Source organism: Onychomys torridus, chromosome 16 (assembly GCF_903995425.1).
Source record: "Onychomys torridus chromosome 16, mOncTor1.1, whole genome shotgun sequence".
NCBI classification, from domain to species: Eukaryota; Metazoa; Chordata; class Mammalia; order Rodentia; family Cricetidae; genus Onychomys; species Onychomys torridus.
In genome coordinates, this window is record NC_050458.1 from 17,187,948 (window position 1) to 17,214,368 (window position 26,421).

At 37.8% G+C, this 26,421-nt stretch overlaps 1 protein-coding gene across 6 annotated transcripts in view; it reads right to left on the bottom strand.

The window, feature by feature from the left end:
* Trps1 (transcriptional repressor GATA binding 1) overlaps positions 1 to 26,421 on the bottom strand; it is a 246,450-nt gene that overhangs the window by 161,062 nt on the left and 58,967 nt on the right. For all 6 annotated transcript variants that reach the window (XM_036207979.1, XM_036207976.1, XM_036207975.1 and 3 more), the window contains 2 exons: positions 20,875 to 22,004; positions 9,459 to 10,062 (listed from right to left, as the gene is read on the bottom strand). In XM_036207979.1, the coding sequence (XP_036063872.1) occupies positions 9,459 to 10,062; positions 20,875 to 22,004 (1,734 nt within the window). The remainder of the gene's footprint in view (positions 1 to 9,458; positions 10,063 to 20,874; positions 22,005 to 26,421) is intronic.

The following is a 26,421-nucleotide window of genomic DNA, read 5'->3' on the forward strand; positions in this document are numbered from 1 at the left end:
ATAGCCAAAACATCCATTGATGCATACATAAGAATGTTTAAGGTTCAACAGGAAATTGACTTGGCTCATGTATTTACCATTTAAGGGAAATTTGACCAACTGTGTATTGTACTCGATATTGAAAATAATAAGAATTTTCCAAAGCAGAAGAAGGGGAGTGTTCTGGGTTGAAAGACTCACCTAGGGTTGCATAACTACTTAGTCACAAATTAAGTTATTAACACTTTCCTCCAATCTATTGTATTTCCCACTGTAAAACCAGGAAGAACAAAGAAAAAGCAGGAAATGGGAAGTAGATTCATGAATTAGTATTCACCTGGAGATAAAACTCAATCAAGTGAAATACACACTTTCAAAGTCCAAATGCAGGAGTAATGAGTACTATTCAATGAAATGCCAAGATATCTTGAAACTTTTCAGAAATATTCAACTTTCATGTGATTTTGAGGCATACGCTTAAACAAACCAACTGTAATTACGTCACACAATGCAAAGGATTTGGGAATGCAGATCTAAAAGGACATGCATGGACATATCATCAGAATCATTTATACAATACACATTTTGGAAACCAAGTTTTCTTCATTCTAACTACATAATTAAAACAAAATATATGGAATTTCTTTTGTTATGAAGAAAATGTGCTGTGCTGAATTTGAAAATAGCAAGAACTGGGCAAGAATGACTTGTGGATATTTAAAATATGGTCAATGCTGCCTTTCATTATACTGTGGGTTGCAAGACCAATTGATCTGTAAAAGTTTACAAGTGAATTAAAAGGGTATTTTTGCAATATGAAGGATGCCTTCCTCTGAAAAGCAAATGATAACTCTTAGGAAACTAAGCACCTTTAACTTCTTACATTCCCAAATAGAAGACTATTTTAAAGTGCCTTGGTCAAACATATGCAATTGGTATGAAGCCTATCTTTGTGAACATACAATTAAGAACTGCCTGAACCTCTGTGTCTTAAAACACATAACAAGTGTAAATGCAATGTCAATTTAGAAATTAAATTAATTATAAAATAAAAATACTATATAAAAAAAAGAAAAGTTCTCTTTTTTTTCTCCTCCCTACTTCATTGAAACACGGCAGCCATCGAATCTGGCATTCTGAAAATCTCATGTTCTGTAATGGAGTATGGGTGTATGGGCAATATCTGAGGACAAAGACAGACATTTTTCAAAGAACAGAAACTTGAGTTCTGCTCTTTATGTCTCAAAAACACACACTTGTCCATACAGGTATCTAACCTGTATCTAAGAAAAATGAGGTTTAGACAAAGCAAGAGATTCTGAAAGGTAGCCAGAATATGACAATAGAAAACTACCTAGAAACAAAAAAGAGAAATTGTTCCCTCAAAAGAAGGGTAAACTGGTCTATAGAGAGTTTTCACCTGAATCATTTGTATAAATGTTAATTAGGAAAAAAATATCCTGCTTGAAATTAAACATGGCTAATAACTGAACTATAAACTATACTATGGATACAATGTAAGTATATCAAAACATACACCTAGATGTTAGATATATGCAAGTCTATGTATATGATGAAAAGCAGATATCTGAGATTATTGGTTATTCTATGAATTATTTCTATCATCCTTTTTTGTTTGTTTGTTTTGTTGGTTGGTTGTTTAGTTGTTGATTCAGAATCTCACCAACTTGTAGCCCAAGCTAGCCTGAAACTTCCTGTGTCAATCAAACTGTCCTTGAACTGGCAGCAATTTATCTGCCTCAACGTCTTGAGTGCTGGGGTTACTGGTTTGAACTCCAGGTCTGGCTTTAAAGTATTCTTTATAAGTAAAATTGGAAATAGTCTACATGTTCATCAGTAAATACATTAAGCATATAATGTAGGTAAGCATAATAATGAGGCATTAAAACAAATATTGTGATATATCATTATGAGCAAGGAAAATGTCCACATCATATTGTTAAATTTTAAAAGCAAATTATGAAATGATAAGGTATCTAGTCCTAGGCTTCAACCAAATACATATGTGAGTGTATCAAAAAGATACATCTGATGCCAAAATATTAACAGAAATAACCTATTCTTTGGAATATACCAGTGTTTTTAATTTTCTGTAGTGTTTTCTTCTTTGTAATAGGCAAGTGTTACTGGTGCAACTACAGAATGCTGATTTTCAATATTATTCATGCACACATAAGATGGTAGATGTGCAGAAGAAGCAAACTCATTCTGAAAGTATAGGTAGTCCCTCAAGCAAGCACTTACTAACAATCACGGCAAAGCCAGGAAGGATATGCAGGGACTCTGTAATTTGACAGCCAGAGCTAGCATGTCATCTTTGGCTTGGCATGTAGTATGAATTCTGGCAAACTATTTAATCTCACTGCCTCTATTTCTTCATCTAAATAAAAGGAATAGTAATAGTTGAACTTCAAAGATTATGGATTAATTTGACAGCATTAATGCCCCAATAAACTAATGGAAAGGCAATATAAATTGAAATGTTAATGTTTTGATTGCATAGCAATTAATTATAACTAGCCGTCTATGTCTTAAAAGTTCCTTCATTTTTAATGCCTTGCTGGGTAAGGTTCTCCCCCGCCCCGAATTAGCTTTACAGGTTTTGTCTTCTTCAGTGAGGATTCCAATTAGACAGCTACAGAGCCACTCTCCTGATATATTGGATTATAAGCTAAGCTCATAAAGTTAATTTTCTGAGAAGAGATTATTTTATGGGTCATTTATCTACCAAGACCTTTTCTTAAGCATGGTCAAGAATAAGTCTTGATTATAAAAACTTAAATGAAATGAAACATTATTGATGAATGCAATTCAATACCCCATATTATCATGGATCTTATGATTTTCTCCATATAAATTACTGATTTCACCAAAAAGCTGTAGTAAAAACATATATTCATTTGCATATACAAACTCAATAAATCTTGAGAAATAATCAGCATCCATGACTTTTTAAATGTAGGGGAATTATGTATATTTTATTTTAAAATATGTTTAGCATTTTCTGGTTAACCTTGATGTTACAAGTAAGTACATTTCCATATTTGTCCCTTTCCTAATTAATGCCTAAGTTAAATTTACAAAACTGAGAAACTGTTGTTTTAAAGAGGCAAGCTAAAATGTGAAATTATTTTTGAGAGGCATTTACTATTCTAACTTGAACAAGAACGCCAAATACTCAATTTAGCTTAATTGTCCTGTAACAAGAAAAACAAAATTAATATTACTTTTCTTCACTTCTAAGTACTGACAACATAGAGAAAGTATACTATAAGTGAACTTTTCCCAAAATGAAGTTTATGTATTTGGAAATTAATGCTAATAATCAATATCTATAAATGGCATTGCTTCTCCCAAATGAAGGAAGATGGAGATTAAAATTCCCTGGAACACTCCTCATCCTAATACCACATCCAGATGCAGGAAACCCAGTGTTCCCAGCTCCCCTGAGTAAGTGGTAGACTAGTCACATAACCATTGTCCTTGCCTACCAACCTTTAAAAAGTTCTTAAATGAAGTCTACAGATTGAGAAAATAGAAAAGAAAATAGTAACAACGATACTGTTTACTTTCTTGATTTAAACAGTAACAAAATCCAGAATGATCACATATCATTTAAAGTATGGTTATTTTGCTGTAAAAATATTAGATTACATTTAGATTAGTCATGGCCAAAAAAAAAAAAAGAAAGAAAGAAAAAATGCTAGGTTGATATCAGGATGGCAGATGGCTGACACACTTCCGAATCATTGTGCACCTTTCTGTATGCTTAAAATGTGGGCTACCTGTATACTATCCCCTCCCACATCGAAAGAAGCTCAACAATGGGTTCCCTTTGGGATTCCTAGTATCTCCTGCCTCAGTCAGTTGGGGCGGGGAAAGAGCCAAGAAAAAGGTATTCCTACAGGAAATAACAAACAAATACTGAAGTAAAGGACACCACCGTTTTATACTGACTGCAAACCCACACAGTACACTAAGATATATCTGCTTCCCTTGCCTAGGAATCCACACCAGACTAGAGTCTGGTTTACAACAAAGCGTGTTTTAAGTGTGCAAGAATACGTTTACAAAGATCTATGTGAGCCAATGGAGCTAAATTACAAAATAAAGTTAGGCTACTCAAAACCTCATTAGTAAAGCTAACAAAACCAAATTTGCATATGTGCCATTTCGTTATTTTCTATCCACCAAAAATTATAATTCACTGTAAAAGATTAAAAACTAGTAAGAAGGGGGAAAGGCTACTTGAATTTTACTTAGCAAAATTAATTAAAATGCCCATGCTCACTATTACTTACACTGAGTTCAGTTCATAGGCTTTATATTTGAAAATACCAAAACGTATGAGTTTAGATCATAAAGATTCTTATCAGATGCCACCCAAAAAATGCATCAACAGAAGACACAGGCAGAGAATTGTACAAGAATTACACAATATCTGGATAGAATAAATAATAGTATGTTTTATTTTTCCTTTAGGCAAGTAATATCAGTGTGTTTCTGATGGATTTCATTCCATTTGTGTTGAATTATGCACATGTAAAAAGTTCAAAAGTGATCAAGAAAATGCTTATTTACATAGATATTAAGTCAGTATTTTCTTAGGATGACTTAGATTCTGGCTTTGTTTTCATTAAATATGAAGCAAACAATAAATATCTCTTTTCACTTCAAATCATCTTTAATTTAAAAAAGTTCCCGAGGTCTTGTATCAGTTGTTGTAAAGGTATTTATCATGGGGACTTGTTTGCATGGCTGCCAGTAGACTGTCCTCAAAAGAACATTTTTGCATCTGAATGGACTGTCCAGTATCAGCAGCCTTTAGACTATAAATTTAACACTGCTAAAGAGAGCAAGAAATAAGTTCTGCTTTGTACTGCCTGGGTATCACATTTACAAGATGAACAAATAATCACACTACTTTGGCTTATCAGGCACTCTTGAATCTGAGGATCTCAAACGGGCTGACAAAACTTAATTAACTAAGCCACACAGCACTGCTGTGTGGAAGGCAGTAAGTAGATCCTGGGTCAGAGGTGGATGTTTGGGTTTCCTGCAGGCTGGCCTTTGATAGGCAGTGGCCTACCACGAAACTCAACAACTCCCAGAGGCCCACATCGGAAAGTCTCCACTAATGCCAAAGCAGTGCAGAATGTAGATGTTAAAACCAACAAATTTCAATAAGGACTTTGAAGCAATAACCCAAAATCATTTGTGGCTCAGTTTCCCCTGGGTGTGCTGAAGAAAGTTCTTAACAATACAGTCATCAACTCTAAGACAGAATTTGTGTCTATGCATGTAATTAGGGCACTATCTCAACAAAAGATTTCCTGGAGCCTGGCTGGTGAATTGTCCTATTTCATCCTATAGATTCACCTTTGTGATATGTAGGAACCAATGTTTTCTCTCTAGAGTGACATAAAAGGTTTCTGTGACATAAAAATAATACTAAAATTTTTACTGCATAAATAAAATCCAGAATTATTAAAAGAGCAATATAATTATATTTGCTATATATTTCCCTAAAAGTAAATACATACATATATATATATATATATATATATATATATATATATATACACACACACACACACACACACACACACACACACACACACACACACATTTGGAGAAATATATTATAAAAGAAACCACTCAGGAAAAGAGTGCAAAATTATAATCTGCCACTTAAATATGGAGAAAAGAAATTATTGGAAAACATGTAATTAATTGATTATCCCACTTTGGCAAAAGTAGTGTTGGATATATTAAGTTCTCCTCAAGGTCAAATTAAAATATAAGTAAGATGGGTTTGTATTTATTAAACTTCAGTGACCACTTCAGGAATAAGCTTTTTAAAAAGTAAAGTTTGCGTGTAACTGTGGAACAAGTGGTATTTTAACAGAATAATAATAATAATAATAATAATAATAATAATAACAAAATTTTATTTAACAAGTAAGTCTCAACATTCATTCAAATTCACAAAATATTCTAAAGTTTTATACTAATACTGATTAGCTGATATGCAAGAAAAAGTCTAACATTTTTAAAGCAATTTACAAGGGAAAACTTCAGCCAATCTGTCCTGTTACCATCTAAGCTGAGTCACCCACAAAGGTTGCATAAACAACATAAAGTTCTTTACACGTCTTTCCTATTTGTAATAAAGCAAAAATAAAAGGGCATTCATTAAATGAGAACATACACAAATGACCTGAAAACCCCAAACAAAGGGCAACTACTGCTCAAGACCTAGATACAAGAAAAAAGAAAAGAACGAAGTCAAGCAAACAAAGAAACAAGGAAAACTGGCAGATGCTAATGAAAGGAATATTGTGAAATCTAAAGGCTTCATGAGAAACTTCCTTCTACCCTTGAAGGAATGGAGCAAACTGCTACCACTAGACCCAGTAAAAACACATTAATTAATTAAAGTGGAACAACGTGTTTTCAGATGAATATTCTGAAAACAGCACTATAATCATTTGCTTTATGATAGAAACCTATAGACAGTTGGCCTAGTCATTAAAAAATACCCCATTTCTTAGCAACAATCTTGAACTACTTTAAGTTAACGCATTCTAGAACAACTTCTCTGCACCTGACTTTTTCTATCAGTGTTTACATCATGTTAGCATAGTTAAAAGTTTTTTCTCTCAGCAATAGCCATCTATAGGAAAGCATTTACTAGGGTACTGTACTACATGCTGTGTTGAAGAAGCTAATGAGAAACTCGCTTCCATGTCATAAGTAAGTCTCTGTAAGTAAATAAACATGCCCAAAAGCAGCTCATTTCATGTTCCATTCTACTTTAGAAACTCAAATTTCAATATTCCATCCTATACATAGGTAGAACATGATATTTTATTCCAAACATCTCTGTATTTTTATTGTGCATTTATAAACATGATACTAGAACTGCGTTATTTTGCCTTTAGTAAACATGGCAATGATATTCTGCTGGGTACTTTCTTCCAGAGTGAACAGATAGTATATTTGCTATGATAATTTAGCATCCAATATTCCACCACCAAAAGCAGCAATCTCCTCAATTTCTCTCTAAAATCTGTTCTGCTTGTAAAAGTGACTAGATTTCTTTGAAGGCTCATTAAGATACGTTCAGATCAAAATTGGAAATTCAGTTAAGAAATCAAACCAAATATTGCACAATAAACCAAACTGGGCACTCTTTCTACTCTAAGTACCTAGTAGCAGTGGTCTCAACCTCCCTAAGGCTGCGACCCTTTAGTACAGTTCCTCATGTCGTGGTGACCCCTAACCACAAAATTTTTCATTGCTACTTTGTAACTGTAATTATGCTACTGTTATGAATTGTAATTTTTGGAGACAGAGATTTGCCAAACTATTAACTATTTACTCTTTGCCAATAGACTCAAAGCTTCCTGGAAGAATCACTAAAACACAAAAGCATAAATTTGAAAGGTTCAAATCTTATTTAACAATGAATCTGGCTTTGAAAAAGTGTATGTGTGCCTGTCCTGTGAAATGAAGTAGAAGACAGCCTTTTAAGATCATAAATCACAAGGTTAGGGATTGAGCCATTCATTGAGGAGTTAGCTGTGCTGGAGATCTCCTACGTCAGCAGCTAATGCAGAGGAAGTGAAAGGGCAGTTGAAATGGTGCAATAGAAACTTAAAGTCAGGGAATTAAGGAAGTAGAGGAACTGAAAAGAACGAATTGTTTTTAGAAGTTTTATCATCCTCAGGCTGATCTCAATACTGATAGGGTTTTCATTCTACTGCTTAATCAGCTACTTATCATTCCAAATTCTTATAGTATACAAGGGAAGTAGAAAAACTGACAGACTGGAAATCATTAAAAAAGAAAAGAAAAAGAAACACTGGAATAACTTGGAGCCACACAGAAATGTCAGTTACATGGAAGAGGAAGATAGAAGGCTCTGGTGAGCTAATGGAAAGCACCCAACTGTACCCCATTCTCAATGTCACTGGACATTGATAACACTAATAACACATATGATACCCATTCTCCCTCTCAACCCATTAAAAGCCCAAATACCAGAAAAGCATGGCGTGCAAAGAAAAGGCTATTGACAATCAGACAGGTGCATCTATCTACAGCTACACAAAGCAGCTCCCTGAAATAAGCCTGCTCCTGGAAAGTACAGAACTGTTGGTTTTCTTTCCAAAGGTACTTAAGAGAACATTTGTTCCTGCCAGAGGACAGGAAAAAGTCTTTGTTTCTCACGGGACCAGGGGGACTATAACCAAGACTTCTCTTAGTTCTACGGCTTGACTACAGGTAGGAAAAGTAATGGCTTTTTTAAACTGTTCGCCTCCAAGGGATGTTCCTTAACTCCACTCCACAACCCCAGAGACACACAGAAAGGCTTCATGGAATCTGAAGGAAGTAACAATGGAGGAGCAGCTAAGTCAACTCACAGCAAAGCACTCCTCTCCAGTGTCTTTTGACCACAGACCTATGGTCTCTGACCTACAGGTCAAAGCCCTAGGCTGAGTGGACTCCATTTCCTAACCAGGTGTTTTTATAAAGGGACCTAATTTCTGATCGTACCTTCTGTGCAGGAACATAGTTTCAAAACCATCCAGAAATCTCTAAATTCCTTCCTCCACACCAAGGTGAAATGCTAAAGGGTTCTTACTGCTTTAGTCAAAACACACATATAGCACACTGGGAGCTCATGAAGTTTCAAAAGCTAAAATGTTGCTTGAGAACATCGAGTCTACAATGCACCCACAAAAAAGAAGATTTTCCTTATTGGGAGATTCTTTATCATTTTTTCCACATTTTACTCCCTAAAAGGCCCTGAGAGCATGAAATAAATAAAAATAATAATAATAAAATTTAAAAATGAACACTCTTCACTCTTCTTTGGCCAGGATTTGTATTATTCATGTTTAGATTTTGCTCATCCTTTTTCTTCTTTCTGGCAACTGAACTACAAGCATTGTTTTGTTATTAGTCTTTTGTTGTTGTTTATTTGGTGTGTGTGTGTGTGTGTGTGTGTGTGTGTGTGTGTGTGTGTGTGTGTGTTAAGAAATGCTACTTTCTGGATTAACATCTCGCCCAGGAGTTTACATTCTTAGTGTTTTAATCTCTGCTAACCTCCCTTATGAACTGTGCACTGTATCACAGGACCTTTAAAATTTAGCAGTCAGTTATTTGAATACAGCTGAGCATCCTTATGGGATTGGAAAGCTCCCTCCTCCAAAGGTAGTGGCTTTGTTGCTTTGCATAATCACCAAGAATGATTAACCAACATCAGAGCTGAGAGCAAAGACAAATAGCAACTGCCTGCCTGTAAACTACTTTCTGCTCCTTTTGCCGTCATGCATATAAAATATCAATACAGATCATTTAATTTCACTACTCAACACATTAAACTAAACATCGAAAATGTATGTTCCCTTCAAAAGATATAAATTGTTTTAAAAAGTAAACCTTCCTACCCGTAACAGCGACTGGGATTCGTCCTTGGTCTTGCTCTCTCCAGAAGCAGGATACTGCTGGGTCAGGGATGCAGACTTCTCTGCACCAGCAGACGCCCCTTGCAGGAAGCCCTTGGTATCGACAGCCAAGCCATACATAGGTCGTGCCAGGTGGGCAGCTTCAACATTGGGGCTGTCCCTCAGAGTCTTTGTCTGCTCTTGGGAGCTGGACACAGGCGTCAGGAGCCCTAGGCTTGCTTGAGTATAGGATGGACTGCCCCGTAGGATGTCAGCCCCTCTCCAAGTCACACCACGAAGATCATCAGTGGAACTCTCAGTCCAGACTTTATCTTTCAGTCCTTCTTTGTCATCAAGTTTCTCCCTCTTGACTATGCTCTCGGGAACTGTCTCTCCCATTTTAGAGTCTGGGTTTAGCAGACTGTAGACCTTGAGGTCAATTTTGGGCTCTTCTTTGATGGTGGGTATGGCATGGCCATCCTCTTCGCCATTAGCTGTAGTGATTTCCTGTTCCTGGCAGTGAACAGTGTTGAAGTGCTCCAATAGTGACTGAGTGTCAGCAGCTGTGAAACTGCACTGGCGACATTTGTAGCAGCTGTGTGCTCTCCTGGAAGGAAGAAATGAGTCAATGAGAAGCCAAAATTCTGAAGGGAATGCTCTGTGCTAAAATAGTCCTTATGCACCTGACTTCTCTCATGCAATGTAGTAGGTTAAAAGAAACACAATATTCTCAATACCCAGAAATTGGAAGTTAATTAACAAGCATTTTCATTTCTGTATCAGAATCTGAAGTTGTCTTTAGCACTAACAGATATGAACACACACACACACACACACACACACACACACACACACACACAGAGAGAGAGAGAGAGAGAGAGAGAGAGAGAGAGAAAGAGAGAGAGCGGAGGGTGTAGCTGATTACCATTAGAACTGGTTGTTTTAGCTTATTATCACCTGTTATGTTCATTTTATCTTGATGGATAATCGTCAATTCTGTATTAGTAAGACATGCATGTTTTTACAACTGATTTCTCCAGTGGCCTTTCCACTTTGTTTATCTTCACTGAAGTAGGGCATTTTTTCACTAAAAATACATTAACAATTTTAATGTTGAGTTCCTTTTTATTCCTTTCCCATGTATTTCAATATGCTATGATTATTACTTTCTAGGATGTGTTTAAATCAATTTAGTCAAGGAGATAAGGCTACCTGACGTATATAATCTAGAAAATATGATGTGTTAAAACAAGTATTTTCTAAATGAATTGCATGATCTATAAGTAGATAGAGAAACCGAGCAGACCAAATATCTGCTAGGTGTCAAACAGAATGGCTGTACAGACATATGTGTTAAAGGAGTCTGTATATGTGTTCATGGGTGTACTTTCTTTTTAAAAGTCATAAAAAAGTTTTTTATTGTCAGATGTTATAACATCTCCATTGTTAAAGAAAAAATAACTGCTATATTAGGACTAATGTTTGAATAAAAAGAACAAATGTATTTAATTGTAAAAAGCATATCAGAAAAAAATATACACATTTTTGCAATGAGGCACTCTTTTTTTATTATTATTAAAGAGTCTTACACAACTCTCTAAATATCATATGAAGTACTTTCTACTTATCCCATATGTTACCAAAAGGGTAACACAATAAGTTCTATGAGTTATCACTTGAAGTTACTCCAACTGTAGATAAGCATCAATATATCATTTTGCCAGCTGCTGGCTAATGGTAAAATAGGAACTCACAGTCCTTGCTTACTTGGCACTTACAGGCTAGTCAGGATGACAAGCTTCACTATACACAAACATGTAGGAACAAAGAACGGTATATGGAAATAATGACATGAAAGAGAATGTAAGGCTTATAAGGTTGCTTAGGAAAGTCAAGGAACTTTCTCATGGAAATCTACAAATCCAAAAGACAAGAAAGAACTATCCTTTTAGGAGGATAGACGGAGGTGTCCTAATTAAGGTTACTATTCTCTTGATGAAACACCATGACCAAACCAACTTAAGGAGGTAAGGTTTATTTGACTTATATTTCAACATCATAGAAAAAATTCAGGACAGGATCTCAAACCGGGCAGGAACCAGGAGGCAGGACCTGATGCAGAGGCCATGAGGAGTGGTGCTTACTGGCTTGCTCAGCCTGATTTCTTATCCAACGCTGGACCACAGCTAAGGTATACCTCCATCCACAAGGGCTGGGCCCTCCCAGACCAATCAGTAATTAAGAAAATGCCCTACAGGTTTTTTTGCAGCCTAACCTTATGGAGGTATTTTCTCAGTCAAGGTTCCTTATACACAAAACTAGCAGGAACAAGAGGAAAAGACCACATTTTAGCAAATGTGAGATGTGGAAGAGGCCACTGTAGTCAAAGAGGAATAACAAAGAAGAATCAGTATGATCAATCCACTGGAAGGGTCACCTAATGCTTGGGTGATTGTCATAGGAAGGGTGGACACTTTACAAGCCTAAGGAGACTTAGGCAAGGAGGAAGATAACAAACACATGGTTGGATCATGGAGGAGGGGCTATAACAGTTTCTGAATTAAATATGTCTTGTTACAGCAAGGCTCCCAAGTCCAGAATCCACTTAAGGACAATAAGGTGGAGAAATGATGCCTTACCCACAAAATTGATGTCACGAAACTTCTAACTCCCAGATCAACACTTCGCTCTTCAATATGCTGAAACCTAAATGTTCTGCAATATTTTAAACCAATGAAACTACTGACAAAACAACAATTAAAACAACAGAGGGGAAACTGCACAAGGTCTTGCCATAGGAAAGAGAATGAGGACAATAACCATTTACAGAACCGGCCATGTGCGGCAGTTCCAAGGCTTCCTCACCTTCCCCAAACACTGTGTTCAGACATGACTTAAGAACCTAAATGTTTTATGAGTGCCAGTTCAGGGACCAGTATTTAACTAAAAACCATGTTACCAGATGTATAATGAGTCTAAATGACTTAACAAACTCACAAGTTATCCCTTATCCTTTTAACTTTAGTGAAACATGGAGAAAGCCCTTACTCTCCTTCAGAATTTTAAGATGCACACTATCATTCATGAAAAAAGAGTAAAGATGCACACGCAGTGAGGCATCAAGTTTGGCTTCAAAGTTCTCTTGAGACCTGACTAACTCTTTCCTCCTTGAATTGAGCCTAAATGAATAGAGGGCTAATTAAAAAGATGATATTACTTTCAAAAGTTGGGAGTGATGTGAACATCATGATACCCATTACTAACACAGAGTGGTTGATACCTTTCAAACTCCAACATGCATAGTCATCTTCTGGAGACATGGACAAAGACCAGACTCTGACTTAGCTTGCTAGGAACTCAGCAGTTTACTGAGCCTTTTCATGAAAACTTCTTATGATGGGCAACACACATTCTCATCATTCCCTTCAGAGAATTAACTTAACAGTGGCACATACTAAAACCACAAACAAGAAATGTTGAAAGAGCTATGGCTGGGGATGTCCATGATGCTGATGCAGCAAGGGAGTCAAGAAGCAGCAGAGAGATATTAAGATATATATATATAGTACAATATGAGAGATGCTCTGAATAAAAACTTCATTGTTTAATTCAATATTATATTGAGCCAATCTAATTTAAAATACACTATAAATCTAGTAAATATTTTCAATTTATTTAAATTCTACATATTTCAATCAACTGAAGAACAAACATTCTGCTCACACTACTACCAAAGGAAACAGGATTATATTTCTATAGGTCTCCTTCCAGAATACTGTCAGGAAAATTTAGTTTATCTCTTATGCAACATTTGGAGCCTTCTAATGTGAAGACTCAATATGACTTTTGCACTAACAACCTAACAATGAATAAAGACAAAATTTTAATGAACATCTAACTCATTATTTCTATCCAGGAAAAGGAAAAAATATCAGTCTATAGAAGAGCAACTTGTACTTGAATTTCAATGACTTAGAATTTCTGTGAGAAGAAAAGGTTTTTTTTTTGTTTTGTTTTGTTTTGTTTGCTTGTTTGTTTTGGTTTTTCATGTCAGGGTTTTTCTGTGTAACAGCCCTTGATGTCCTGGAACTCACTTCATAGACCAGGCTGGCCTCAAACTCACAGAGATCTACCTGTCTCTGCCTCCCGAGTGCTGGGATTAAAGGTGTGCACCACCCCCACCTGGCTTGAGAAGGAAAGGTTTAATAGCTTATCCTATTTCATATGCTGTAAAAAATATTTATATTGGCTCCTTCTGAGATTGTAAGTTGCAGTTAGCTTTTATCCTAAAAGCAGCATTCATTCATTGATTTCTAGAGATTTTTATGATTTTCATAATTCATCAGAGAATCAGGAATGTTTCCAGAAAACAATCAGCTAAAGATGCTATTTGTTTGATAAAACTCTGATGGTGTGGTGATTTGAATGAGAATGGCCTCCACGAATCCTTAGTCCCTGATTGGTTGAGCTATTTGGGAAGGATTAGGAGGTGTGTGGCTTTATTAAAGAAAATGTGTTATTGGTGGTAGACTTTGACATTCTCAGGTTCTCACTCTCTCTGTCTCATGTATCTGGATCACAATTAAGCTCACAGTTACTGTATTTGCATCAAGCCTTCCTGCCTGCCAAAATGGTCCCTGCCATGACGATCATGAATTCTAAACCTCTGAAACTACAAGTCCTCAATAACCTTTTTCTTCTATGATTTGCTTTAGTTGTGGTGTCTTAACACAACAATCATAAAGGAAGTAAGACAGATGGTATTTGTGTATGGGCGGTAAGCCAGTCTTGGTATATACTAAAAACAGTGACAATCATGTTTTGCTTTTCTCCCTTACATTTACTTTCTAGTGACTGATGCTAAATATCTCCTGAAAGGCTCTTCTTTACCGAATAATAATATTCATTCTGAGGAATTTGAGTCATGGTTTTTCTTCTTTGGTGAATCAAAGGAAAAGAAAAAAGTCATAAATGCTAATCAATGAAACTTTACAGAATCAAATAATTACAGATAAATTATGACATAGATAGGGTAAACAGCTCGTAGCACTGATGTCTAACACCATTGGCCATTTTTCAGTATTTACTTGGTTGAAATCAAAATCTATAAGGTGTAGTAAGTGATGATACTGACACCTTTGAATGATGGGGTGAAAGCCAGAGACAAAAGCAGAAGATAGGTGGATAAGCAACTCAATATGATTTGGATGTAGTCTCTATGATATAGTGTCATGTAGCTCAAATTGACCACAAATTGATTATGTAAAATGAGCTGAGGCTGACCTTTACACTCCTGATCATGCTTTCTTCACCTACCAAGTTTTGGAATTTCAGACATGTGCCACAATACTTTAGAATGAGGAGTATTTGGTCATATTTACTGGGGAGGAACAGCCTGCAAAATATCAATCCATTTCTTAAGTTGAGATAGTCTGATTAATATTTTATTTGTAGTAATAATCTTTGGTGGAGGGAGCACTTCATCTGCAAATAGGTTGAACTTTCCCTTCCTTTTTATTATTAGAAGAAAACACAATGTCATGCCTAAAAATTTCCAGTTTATGATTCAATTTAAAAAGATGGCTGAGTAGTGGTAGAGCATTCCTTTAATCCCAGCACTCAGGAGGCAGAGCCAGGCAGTTCGCTGTGAGTTAAAGGCCAGCCTGGTCTACAGAAAGAGACCCAGGACAGGCACTAAAACTATACAAGAAACTCTGTCTCGAAAAACCCAAAAAGAAAAAAAATGAAAGAAAAAGATGATATATCCTAATAAGTAGTCAAAACAGAAATATGTCTTTCAATAAAGTAGAATGAATAGGAAACTAAATAGAACCTAATAAAAACTGAAAATCCAGCCTCAAATGCCTCTTATTTCAAAATAAGACAGCTATTTAATTTTCACTTTTTGGTTCTTGCTTATTTCTTTTGCAGAACTAGAGATTGAACTCACAGATGTGGATATCCTATGACATACACTCTCCCACTGAGCAACATGGCCTGGCCTAGATAACTAGGTTGCATACTTTCAAGACCTTTCTGGAAATTTGCATAATTAATGTTTACAAATAAAGGTAAAATATTGCACATTATTTTCTCTATTGTCTATAATGTCCTCAGTATTGTTCTGTTTCTCAGGGACAGTTTTCAAGTTGAAATGTGATGTCTACCTATGAGTATTCCAGGCGTTCCTTTCCTTTCCTTTACTTTACTTTACTCTTTAAAAAGTATAAAATCTACACAGATCTCATCATATCCACCATGGCTTCACTGTTTTAGAAACTAAACTGATGCTCAGTAGATCTGCCATTTCCAGATTTTCTGATAAGAAGTCCTTAATTGGAATATCTACTTTTCAGTATTAATAGACTATCCATATTCTTTCACTGACACTTTTTAAAGATAAATTCTACATTGGAGCCACATTGCTCTGTCCATATTCTGTATCTGTTGTTTATTATTTCAAACTGAAAGGTACAAACGACATGCTTAAATGTATTCATAAGTGTCACAATGGACAGGTGACTGTGATAGAGACACTTCCCAGGTCTTCTCTGAAGGTATCTTTGCTTTTATCCCGAGAACACTGTGTCTAGGCAGCACTAGGTTGATTCCATTTGGCAACCTTCCCCCAGCTTCCGGTTCCCAGCTCTGCTCACGAGAGCACATCAAGCAACTTCTCCTTTCTACGTACTTCATTTATTTTTTGTCAGTAGCTGCTTTTAAGGATCCTGCCTTCTAATTTTGCAATAATACGTTTATGGAAAAGTTTATATGTATGTATTATATTTTGCTCAGTGTGTGTTATGTTTCTTTGTATCTATGTATTTATATCTTTCATCAGTGAGTCCTAGAAAATGTTTTCTATTTTCTCCTCAAATACTGACTATATACTATTCATGCCGTTCTCTATTCTTCTCTTCTAAGATTCTGATTAGTTGTGTCTATTTAAAGATCCCATTGTATTTCCAATTCTTATTATCTGGTTTCACATTTTCCACTTCCTTGCTGTACAGTCACAACTGTCTCTGTGGGCCTAGAGAGATGGCTCGGCAGTTAAGGACACTGGCTGCTCTTTCAGAGGACCCAGGTCCGATTCCTAGCATCCACATGGGGTCTCACAGCTCTCTGTAACTCCAGACCCAGGAAATGCAACACATTCTTCTGGTGTCTAAAGTCATCAAGAAAACACACATTGCTGGGACAGCATGCAGAAAAAACACCCATATACATTAAATAATTAAATTAATTAAATATATAAATAAATGTTTATTTTAAAATATCTCATTGTGATAAGTTCACTGGCTCTCTATCATTACCTATTCTGCCAATTATCATATTTATTTAATTTTCAATGATAATGCTTTTTAATTAGGAATGGTATTTGTTCATTGGCTCCCCTCAGTAATTTATGGTTTCACAATGTGTGATAATTTTAAATAGTAATTTTTACTTCCTTAAACATGCAACAATTATGATATCATAACTGAAAATTCCTATATCTAAAACTCCTATGTATCTGAATCTATCATTTCTGCTTTCTACTTTTCTCACATATGGTGTATCTGCTCTCTGTCTGCACAGCAGACTGTAATGGTGAGTGCATACAAAACTTGTCTTAAAAAATGTTTTTTCTCCACACATGGCTACTTTATAAGCAGAAATGGAATACTTTTCTGTAGACAAATTTATGTTTATTTCTGATGGAGAACAGTAGAGCACTGAGTGTGGAAATAATTTAATCAGCAGCATCATTGAAGTGGAACTCATAAATTCAGCCCCTCCCTGCAGATGACCCCACACCTTCGTCTTGGCCAACTCCAGCAGACGTACTGGCATTTGTCCTCTGTGCCCATTCACATGCCACACTTGCCTTTCACTTCTCACTCGCTATGGCTTAGCTAATTCTTAGTGAAGTAAAGACTAAGCTTTGGAAATTCCCCTGAATTTGGGGAAGTCTGGAATGCATTAAAAGTAGGCATTAACTAGTATGGTTGCTTACGGTTGCTTTGTAAGAAGACTTTTGCTCTATTTAGGTCTGAAACATAAATTACATAACACTGGACATTTTGATAAAAATGGTACCCGATAGAAAACTAATGCAATGTTTATTGAGTAGTAAATTAATAAAATACACGAAGCAAGAGAAACAGATTCAGGCATGGAAAATAATGACGGCCACAGGTGTGTTAAGGGACGTTGTAAGTATGCATAAACACTAAGAAGATGCTAATGGACCCATTCCCAGTTACTGAATGAATATTTCAGCTCCACTCAGAACAGCCCAGATCTTAAGGAAAGTATGTATACATGGAATCCACATTGAGATTTCTCTGAGTTCCACATCAACTCTGTTTTAGATGTAGATAATTTCACACATATTGTAGAGAGGATTACGCTGATTTTTGTTACTGTCTCACTCTTGTACATAACGCACTCAAAGTCTAGAATGTTCTATAACAATAGCATCAAGTAATAGTAGAAATTCTCTAACAGGGCTAATATAAATAAATATAGAGTAATCTGAAAAGATAGAATTGAGATAAAGTGAAATGACCTCTTATTCTATTTTCAAAACATGGCATGTGAAGTAAATACTTTCCTAGAGGACTGAATTTGAAGAGCATGCCTAGCTGTTTCATTTTACATAGCTAAGGCTTCTAATGTGACCAATATTTAGTGAAATTTCCTTATACTTCCTAGTCATGAATTATGACTTAGAAATCTAAATTTCAAATAATTCTATTGAGACTTTTAGATAGAAGATGAATAACCTAGAATTAAAAGGGTCCCTCCTTAGATCAACGAAATTATGTCAGGATTTAAAAGTAAGTATTATTAAAGTACTCTATGGCCTAGGGGCACATTCTATTTAATTTCTTAATTAATAAAATGCTGCGAGCTTGACTGAGATTCAAAGCCAACATACAACTGTCTTTGGCATATTCCCTTAGTTCCTCAAAATGGTCTAAAACTGTGATGAAAATGTAACTCACCTGGGAGCTGTCAGCATATTGAAAACTATTGTGAAGACAAATGCTCCTGGGAATTCCATTGGCATTAAAACATTTGCCAAGATCTGTGCATGCTCCTCTATTAAACTGTACAGATACAGGACAGGGCAAGGAGAAAATAATCTCTTTCTGGTAAAGGTTACTTTAATTACCAAGAATTAAATAAATCCACTATTAAGAAATCTCTTTTATTGAAACCCTTCAATCCCCAAAGATTATTTTCTTAATCTAAAGAATATCGCTGGGCAGTAGTGGCACACGCCTTTAATCCCAGCAATCATGAGACAGAGGCAGGAGGATCTCTGTGAGTTCCAGGCCAGCCTGGGCTCCAAAGCAAGTTCCGGGAAAGGCGCAAAGCTACACAGAGAAACCCTGTCTCGAAAAAACTATATATATATATAATTTGTTTTCAATATTTTTTCAAAGCTTTAAGTAATGGCTTAGACTCCTGAAGAAAATGTTTGCCCAAATTGTCTGTTTACTAGGTATATCAGTAAGCTCTGACGTGTGTGTGTCTCTGTGTGTGTACACATACACACATATATTCTCATATATACATATATTCATATTTGTGTTATTATTCCATTTTCCTTATAATTAAAGAAAGTAATGAGGATTTCTTCAAAATAGCCACGCCCTTTAAAAACTACTGGATTACCTAATTTATATACCACTTCACAACTATAAGTGCAAAACATGCACAAACTTGCCCATACTTACACAACCACACAAGTAAGAGTCAGGGAAAGCTGGTGCCTGCCAGCTCAGAAATAAATTAGCATGCAGCTAACATCGGAGAGACAGAAATACTCATTGCAAGTGTGAACACATATTTGATTGCAGGACTATGTCTTTCCCAGGGCTGACCTTATAAATTAAACAGTGTAAATCTCAAGTAAGTGTTTTCTGAACATTTGATTCACTGTGAACATTAGGATGCCCTTCAAATTAACATCTAACATTTATTAGCCTATTGTTGGACATGAACTACTTCGTTACTGATGACTGAGAAGACATAGATACCACATATACACATATAAGACACTAACATAGAACCTCCAAAGACAGTGAAAGGCATTGTTTACAGTATTGGGACATTAAAAAAAAAAAAAAAAAACTGAAATAACCAGATTTGTTTTAATCTAGGGTATTAGACCTACATATAGAATAGCACTTCAAATAGAAAATGAAAGCTGAGGACAATGGCTCACCCTCTAATCTCAACATGTGAAAAGCGCTGAGGTAGGTACTTAGACGTCAACCTGAGCTATCCAGTGAGTTACACTCCAGCTTGGGCTACAGGGTGACCAGGTCAAATAAATTATATATATAAAGATATAAAGAAGAAGAAAGTAAAAGCTTTTATTTTGGTGCTTAGAGGCAGAATGACAATAAAACACCCAAGGAATGCTCAGCTCTGCACACCTTGTATCTTCACGGATGTGCAACATCCCAGCTTACAACCAGGTCTCAGCTTAGACATTTCTTCCTTGGGAAGGCATTTCCTGACTTGCTATTATTACGCTATGCTCTTACTGTGTTTATTTTGAGCATAGCCTTCTGTTCCTCTGCTTTTATGGCACTCCCGGATCCTGATGATCTGTAGGTGCCTTGTCCTCCCTACTAAAGTGTCAGTTCCATAAGGCCATGGACTGTGCCTAGCTTATGTACTCCTGTACAGACAATGCCTGGCAATGTACAGTTCTGAAATTGAGAAGTGAATGCATATATTACAAGAATGTTTAATGTAAACTCATCTGTAAGAACGTAGGAACAGTAAACTGGGGAGATTAAGACTTATAAGGAGAATCAAATACGAAAAAGGAATGTGCATGTGTTGTATATGTTAATGAATTTGAAATAACCTGTTTTATCTGCCCTCAAGGAGTGAAAGCATAATCAAAATGATGTGTATTACAAAATCTCACATCAACATTATGGTTTGTATGCCAATCAAGAATATGTTTCAAGTATGAAAAGTGAGAAGAATGTCCAATCTCATTCAAAGAGAATAATGAGCAACAATCTCAAATTGATTGTTTCCAGAGAATGAATTATATGCTAATAGAACTTTTCATTTGGGAGCTGTACCCTCAATAATTATGGGAGACAGAGTCACACTACCTAAATCAGTGAACTCATCATCCATTTTACTGAGAATTTGAAAATGCACTCTGCCAGTGGTATAAAACACTTAGGAAACATGAGAACACATGACTCAACTAAAATCTGAAGTCATCACATTCATAAACATATCATCTGCCATTCGGCAGAAGAACTTCTTTGGGACTGTCCTGTACATCCAGCCCCATGGGATGCATCCCCCCCCCCCCAGCCGCCCCATGCCTGCCCCGTTTTTCTGGGCTCTCTGATTCTCCACCTGGTATGTGGAGACCTGGAAAACTCACCTGTAGTGTCTAGAGATCTCTTCTTCCACCTGGGTCATAAAATCACATTTGGTGCATGAGTGTTCTTTGCTTTCCTTGACAGCCAGCTGCCCGTCAGATCCTAGCAGATGGTTCGCCTCGTGTTTGACCTCTGACGCCTGCGGCTCGTGCACGGTCTCATAGTGAAAAAGGAGCACGTCTACATCAGGGGTAGAGAACGAACACTGGTGGCACTGGTGTTTGACTCGGGAACTTCCGGCCACCCCAGGAGACAAGTGCAGCAGCAAGAGCGCACAGTGGGAACAATTACTCTTTCTACAAGCAAATGGATAAGTAATTTCTCCAAGGTGCTTTTCTGGGCTGCAGAGGCCTCTGGGGCAGAACGGACAGTGCTTAATGGTACACTTATGGATGTTATGGAGCTGCTGGTAATGACGGAGAAGTGGACCCACTACAATCACATCAGGGCCATGGCTTTTGGAATATCTAAAGTCACAGAACTGACAGTTATAGCTTGTTACCACATTATCCTCTGCCCCCTTGTTGGGGAAGTCCTTCTTTTTAGCCCCACTCAAGCCCTTTTCTGGCTTGGTCAATGGCTCTCCTTCTACGCTTTTGGCTAGATCATTCTGATTAATAACAGAGCCCCTGGGAAGCTTGTCATTCAACTCTGGATTAAGGCCGCCTGACTGCACTGCTCCGTGCTGCTTGCCATAATGTTCAAGCAGCTTGAGTGAGCTGGATGACTCACAGCTGAAACTACAAAATTTACACCAGTAATAACTGGTGGCCTCTGTACCATTTTGTCTCGAGGAATCGAGGGGCTTGATGGGCACTGAGTAGCCGACAGGGGTGTCATCTCCCGCCTTGACTGTTATCTTGTCCTGCCATTTTCCTAAGTCTCCAGAGTCACTGGCTCGCAGCGCAGCCATGGATTTGTTAGAGTTTTTCTCCGGAGGTCTTGCACCCTCAGAGGATGGGAGAGAAACTTTTATTTTATTCGGGTGAGTCTGAAGAAAATGTTGTTCTAGTTCAGTTGATGAGTTGCCCATATAAGTGAAATTGCAGAATTTGCAGCGGAAATACTTGGTGTTGCCTTGGCAATCTGGAGTTTTCCGTCCAATGCCAATGAATGTTCCACCTGAAGTGACCTGGAGTGTAGAAGAGATGGAAGTTACTTTAGATGTCGTAAATTCAGTCAGTTCTCTGTAAGGGAGGGGTATTGTCAAGTATTCAACAGTTTTATAAAATGACAGTACTTTTCCAGCTTCCTAGGAGACAGCTTGAACTATAGGAAGGGGGCCTTCATTTCTCAACAGGGTCTCTTTGCATGCTTCATTTTAGGACAAAGGGTGAAGTTATGCAATAAAAGTGCGATGACCAATTCAAAGAACGAAATAATATATATTTTAAGAAATCTATTTCCCACTGAGTGGGGTTGTTTTGTATCGCTGTAGAAACACCCCAATAACAAAGTGTTTCCTTTTGAACAGCTAAGGCTTGCTATCAAAACCAGAGGCAGTGGCTCTGAGATCACTCATTCAAGAGATTCTCCAAAGAAATGTGAGACACAGTCCCTATAGCATTGAGGCTGCAGGCAAAGAGGAGGGCTCTGTTTTAGATGAAACACAGGACCAAAAATGGCCACATAGCAGGTCTTCTAACAGAAACTTAACCATGCGCAATGAAACCAATATAAATTGAAGTGGGCAAGAATGCTGGCACAAATGTCTCTCAGCCAAAGCTAGAGAGAAACCTGCCAGGGCTCTATTTGATTAAAGCCATAGCTTGTAACTAAGGACCACTATCTCCTCCAGTGAATGGGTCATAGGATGGTTAAAGGTTAAAATAAGGCAATCCTCCAATTATGTCTCAGCAATTCTACTGTCTCTGTCAAGCTTGAGTTGCATAGTAAGCCAGGCATGTTAGCATACAGTATAATCCCAACATTCAGAAGACAGATGTAGAACAATGGAGAGTTCAAGACCACCCTAGGCTTAATAGGTAGACTTAATCTCAAAAAGAGAAAAAGAAAAAGGAAAGATTACTTTTATTGGTCATATGGAGGCCTTCAAAGGCACTTTATAAGGAAGTCGTCCTCACTTCTCAAACCACACTTGAACAGGGACCTCAGTCAGAGATCACATTGAGAAAAGCTCTTGGTTTAAAATTGAATTGCTGAATGAAATCTTGAAGAAAAAATTTAGAAAATAAGAAAGGAAAAGAAATTAAAGAAAGGAGGGAGGGACAAAAGAAATGAAGGAAAGAAGGAAGGGAGGAAGGAAGGAACGAAGGGAGGAAGGGAGGAAAGAAGGAAGAAAGGGAGGAAGGAAGGGAGGAAGGAAGGAAGGAAGGGAGGAAGGAAGGAAGGAAGGAAGGGAGGAAGGAAGGAGGAAGGAAGGGAGGGAGGGAGGAAGGAAGGGAGAAAGGAAGGGATAGAGGAAGGAAAACTCTTCCTTTTAAAATCAATGATTTCTTTTTAATTTTCCCCCAGATGTGATGTATAAAGAAGTGGCAAAATCATGTTCTGCCTTCTTCAACAGCTTCTCAAAAATGACATGTGTGATCGCTGCTCATATACAAATCATTCCATGAGAAAAATTTCAGGCTTCTCAAAATCACTTGAAGGCTCTACTTAAAATGCAAATTGTATTCTGTAGTGCATTCCAGAATGTTTGCATCTCTACTGTATAGAACTAAAATGGAAGCAGCTTTCATTTGCTTCCTAAAGAGGCAGGATCTTGATCCAGGTATTTAACCTCTCTGGTCCACTGGAATAACTTCTAAATTCATGTCCAACATTACAGTTCTAGGAAATCAACACTAGCACATAAACAACTTGATACTGACTTTACATTAAGATAGTAATTTGATTATTTCCACATTCTTAATCAAAAGATGATGAGAAAACACACACACACACACACACACACACACACACACACACACACGCACATGATTGATACATATACATCATATATATATGAACCCAAACACACAGTTTTCAATCTGACAGGAGAACAGGATCACTGAGCCAAGAGAGGTAATAATGGAATACTGCTAAGGCAGAAATCTGATAGTAAACAATTTGAAGGTTGGCTAAAGTCAAATCCTTGAGAAAAACTATTTACAACATCCTTACACTGATGAAAAGGAGCTGAAAGGTGCAGTAAACTGGTTACATTGCAAAACATCTACACAGACTTCCCAAATTGCTAGAATTGAAAAGAAACTTCAATCTCTCAGAGAATCCAGCATTAAGTGATATGCATTTTCAATCACTTTAAGGATTTAAACTTAGATCAAAGAGGTAAATGCTGAAATATTAATGTTTTATAATAAGGATAATAGAAAGTGCAAAAATATAGAGATGGAAATTTTGGGGTTTTTTTTGGCTACTGCATTGCCAGGAGATGCTGAGCTCCTTAATGTAAAAGGTTTCAAACTTCGGCTTGAACAAGTGAAATTCCTGAGAATCTACCACAGATCATCACTGCTTTTGATTTTGCAATCTTTAAGTCTCACGTGCACAGCCACACCAAAGGATTTCAACAATAAGCCCTCATATTCCCTGTGCATACGATTGTGAAGTAAATTCTATTTCTAGGCATGTCAGCATCCTTTTTGATTTTGTGTTCTTAACCATGAATAAAGAAAAGTTTATGAATAATTACCAGTAAATATCAGGGACCATGATGTCAGGAACCAAACATGAACCATGGAAAGGTACCAGCTAGGCCAGAGAACAAGTCATAAGCCCACTGCCCTTTCCCAGAGCAGTAACACCTGTTTACTAACCAGAGGCTCCCGAAGATAAGAACATTCCAAAGTCAGGTGCCATGACAACCAAACGTAAAGAACATTCCATGGTCAGGTAGCCTAGCAACAGAACAAATGGCCCCTGACCAGTGACCTTAACCAACATCCTGCAGTTGCACGATCTGCATGTCCCCCACGTCTTGCACCCCTTCCATGTTCCTACCCCTTCCCTCCTTCCTGCCCCCTCCCCTCCTGTGCTATATAAGCCTTGCTGAGGAAAATAAAATTTACAGCTTGATCAGAATCCTGTCTTGCTGTCATCTCTCATGTCCTCTGTTCCTTTCATTCGCTCCCACAAGTGGATTGCCCCTGTTGAAACCCCACTGGCCGGGGCCTCGTCAGGAGTTGAACGTCCTTCTCCAGGAAAGCTCAGACATCTGGTGGAGATTTGAAGCGATCGCCTATCGAGACCGCCTGACTCAGCGTCCTGGTGATCCAGAGGAGAGCCGGAAGGACGAGGTGAGTCTAAACTATAGACTTTGCCATGGGACAGGGAACTTCTCAGGACTTGTTGGTAAAGGGCATTAAAGAGGCCCTCCAGAAATGAGGGATGAGGGTTCATTTAAATAAAATAAAAAGACTTCATAAAATTCTTTAGTCACTTAGAGGACTGTTGTCTCTGGTTTCCCCAAGAAGGGACAATTGATGAAAAACGTTGGAAGAGGGAGGGTGGCCAGTGGCTCTGGCAGGGTGTGAGGCATGTGGCGCGCGCGCACACACACACACACACACACACACACACACACGCAGAGAGAGGCGGAGGGCAGTGGGAGCCGGGATGGTGGAGGAATTAGAGCCTGCGGCGCCTCTCCATGGCTCCTTTGCCTGGGCAGAAAGAGCCAAGCCAGCCCAAGCGCTCTGTTAAAACAGTGTGGCAGCAGCAGTGGTGGTGGCCGTGGTGTCTGTTCAGTGGTGAAGTGACTTTGCTGCTTCTCTCCCCACCCACCCTGGCCTGGTAGGCTAGCCTCATTTGGGGCCTTTGCCTGTATCAGTAAGGAAGAGATACAGGCGTCACCTTTATCATTAAACTTTTAAAACAGCCTGTTAATTCCCCTTACCTTGTTGCCATGGTTCCCAACCCTCTTCTCGGCAACAATGATCTTCTTACAACCAATATATCTCAGACCTCCACGGGTTTTTCTCCCAAGTTCCCACCTCCCCCACCAACTACCAAAGATATGATGACCACCCTTATCACAAAAACCTACCAGGTACTTAACACCTCCAAGACAGATTTGGTTGACTCCTGCTGGCTTTGCTGTCATTCTGCCCCACCATTTTATGAAGGAGTGGCTGTTAATTTAGATTTCTCCCTAACCACTGGCCCACATGATTGTCGCTGGCAACAGCCACCCGCATCTTGTCTTACACTTTCCCAAGTTATGGGCTCAGGCCACTGCCTTGTCACCCGAGGTGCTATCATTCCCCCTGTTTATCACCCACTTTGCAATTTAGACAACCTAAATACCTCCCTTGAGTCTGGATATCCTCTCCCTGCCAATGATACTTGGTGGGCCTGTACTGATGGCCTAACACCATGTATTTCTCTTCATTAAAATAATCCCTCTGCCCCCTTATTCTGCATATTGGTTCAGCTTATCCCTAGGCTAACCTATTATTCTCCAGATCAATTCTCCATAAAATGGGAAGAAAAGACTCTGGCAGAGACGGCTGCCCTCGCACTCCCCCATCACTCGAAAAGGGAGCCTGTGACTGCAGTCACTTTAGCCGTCCTCCTGGGGGTTGGGG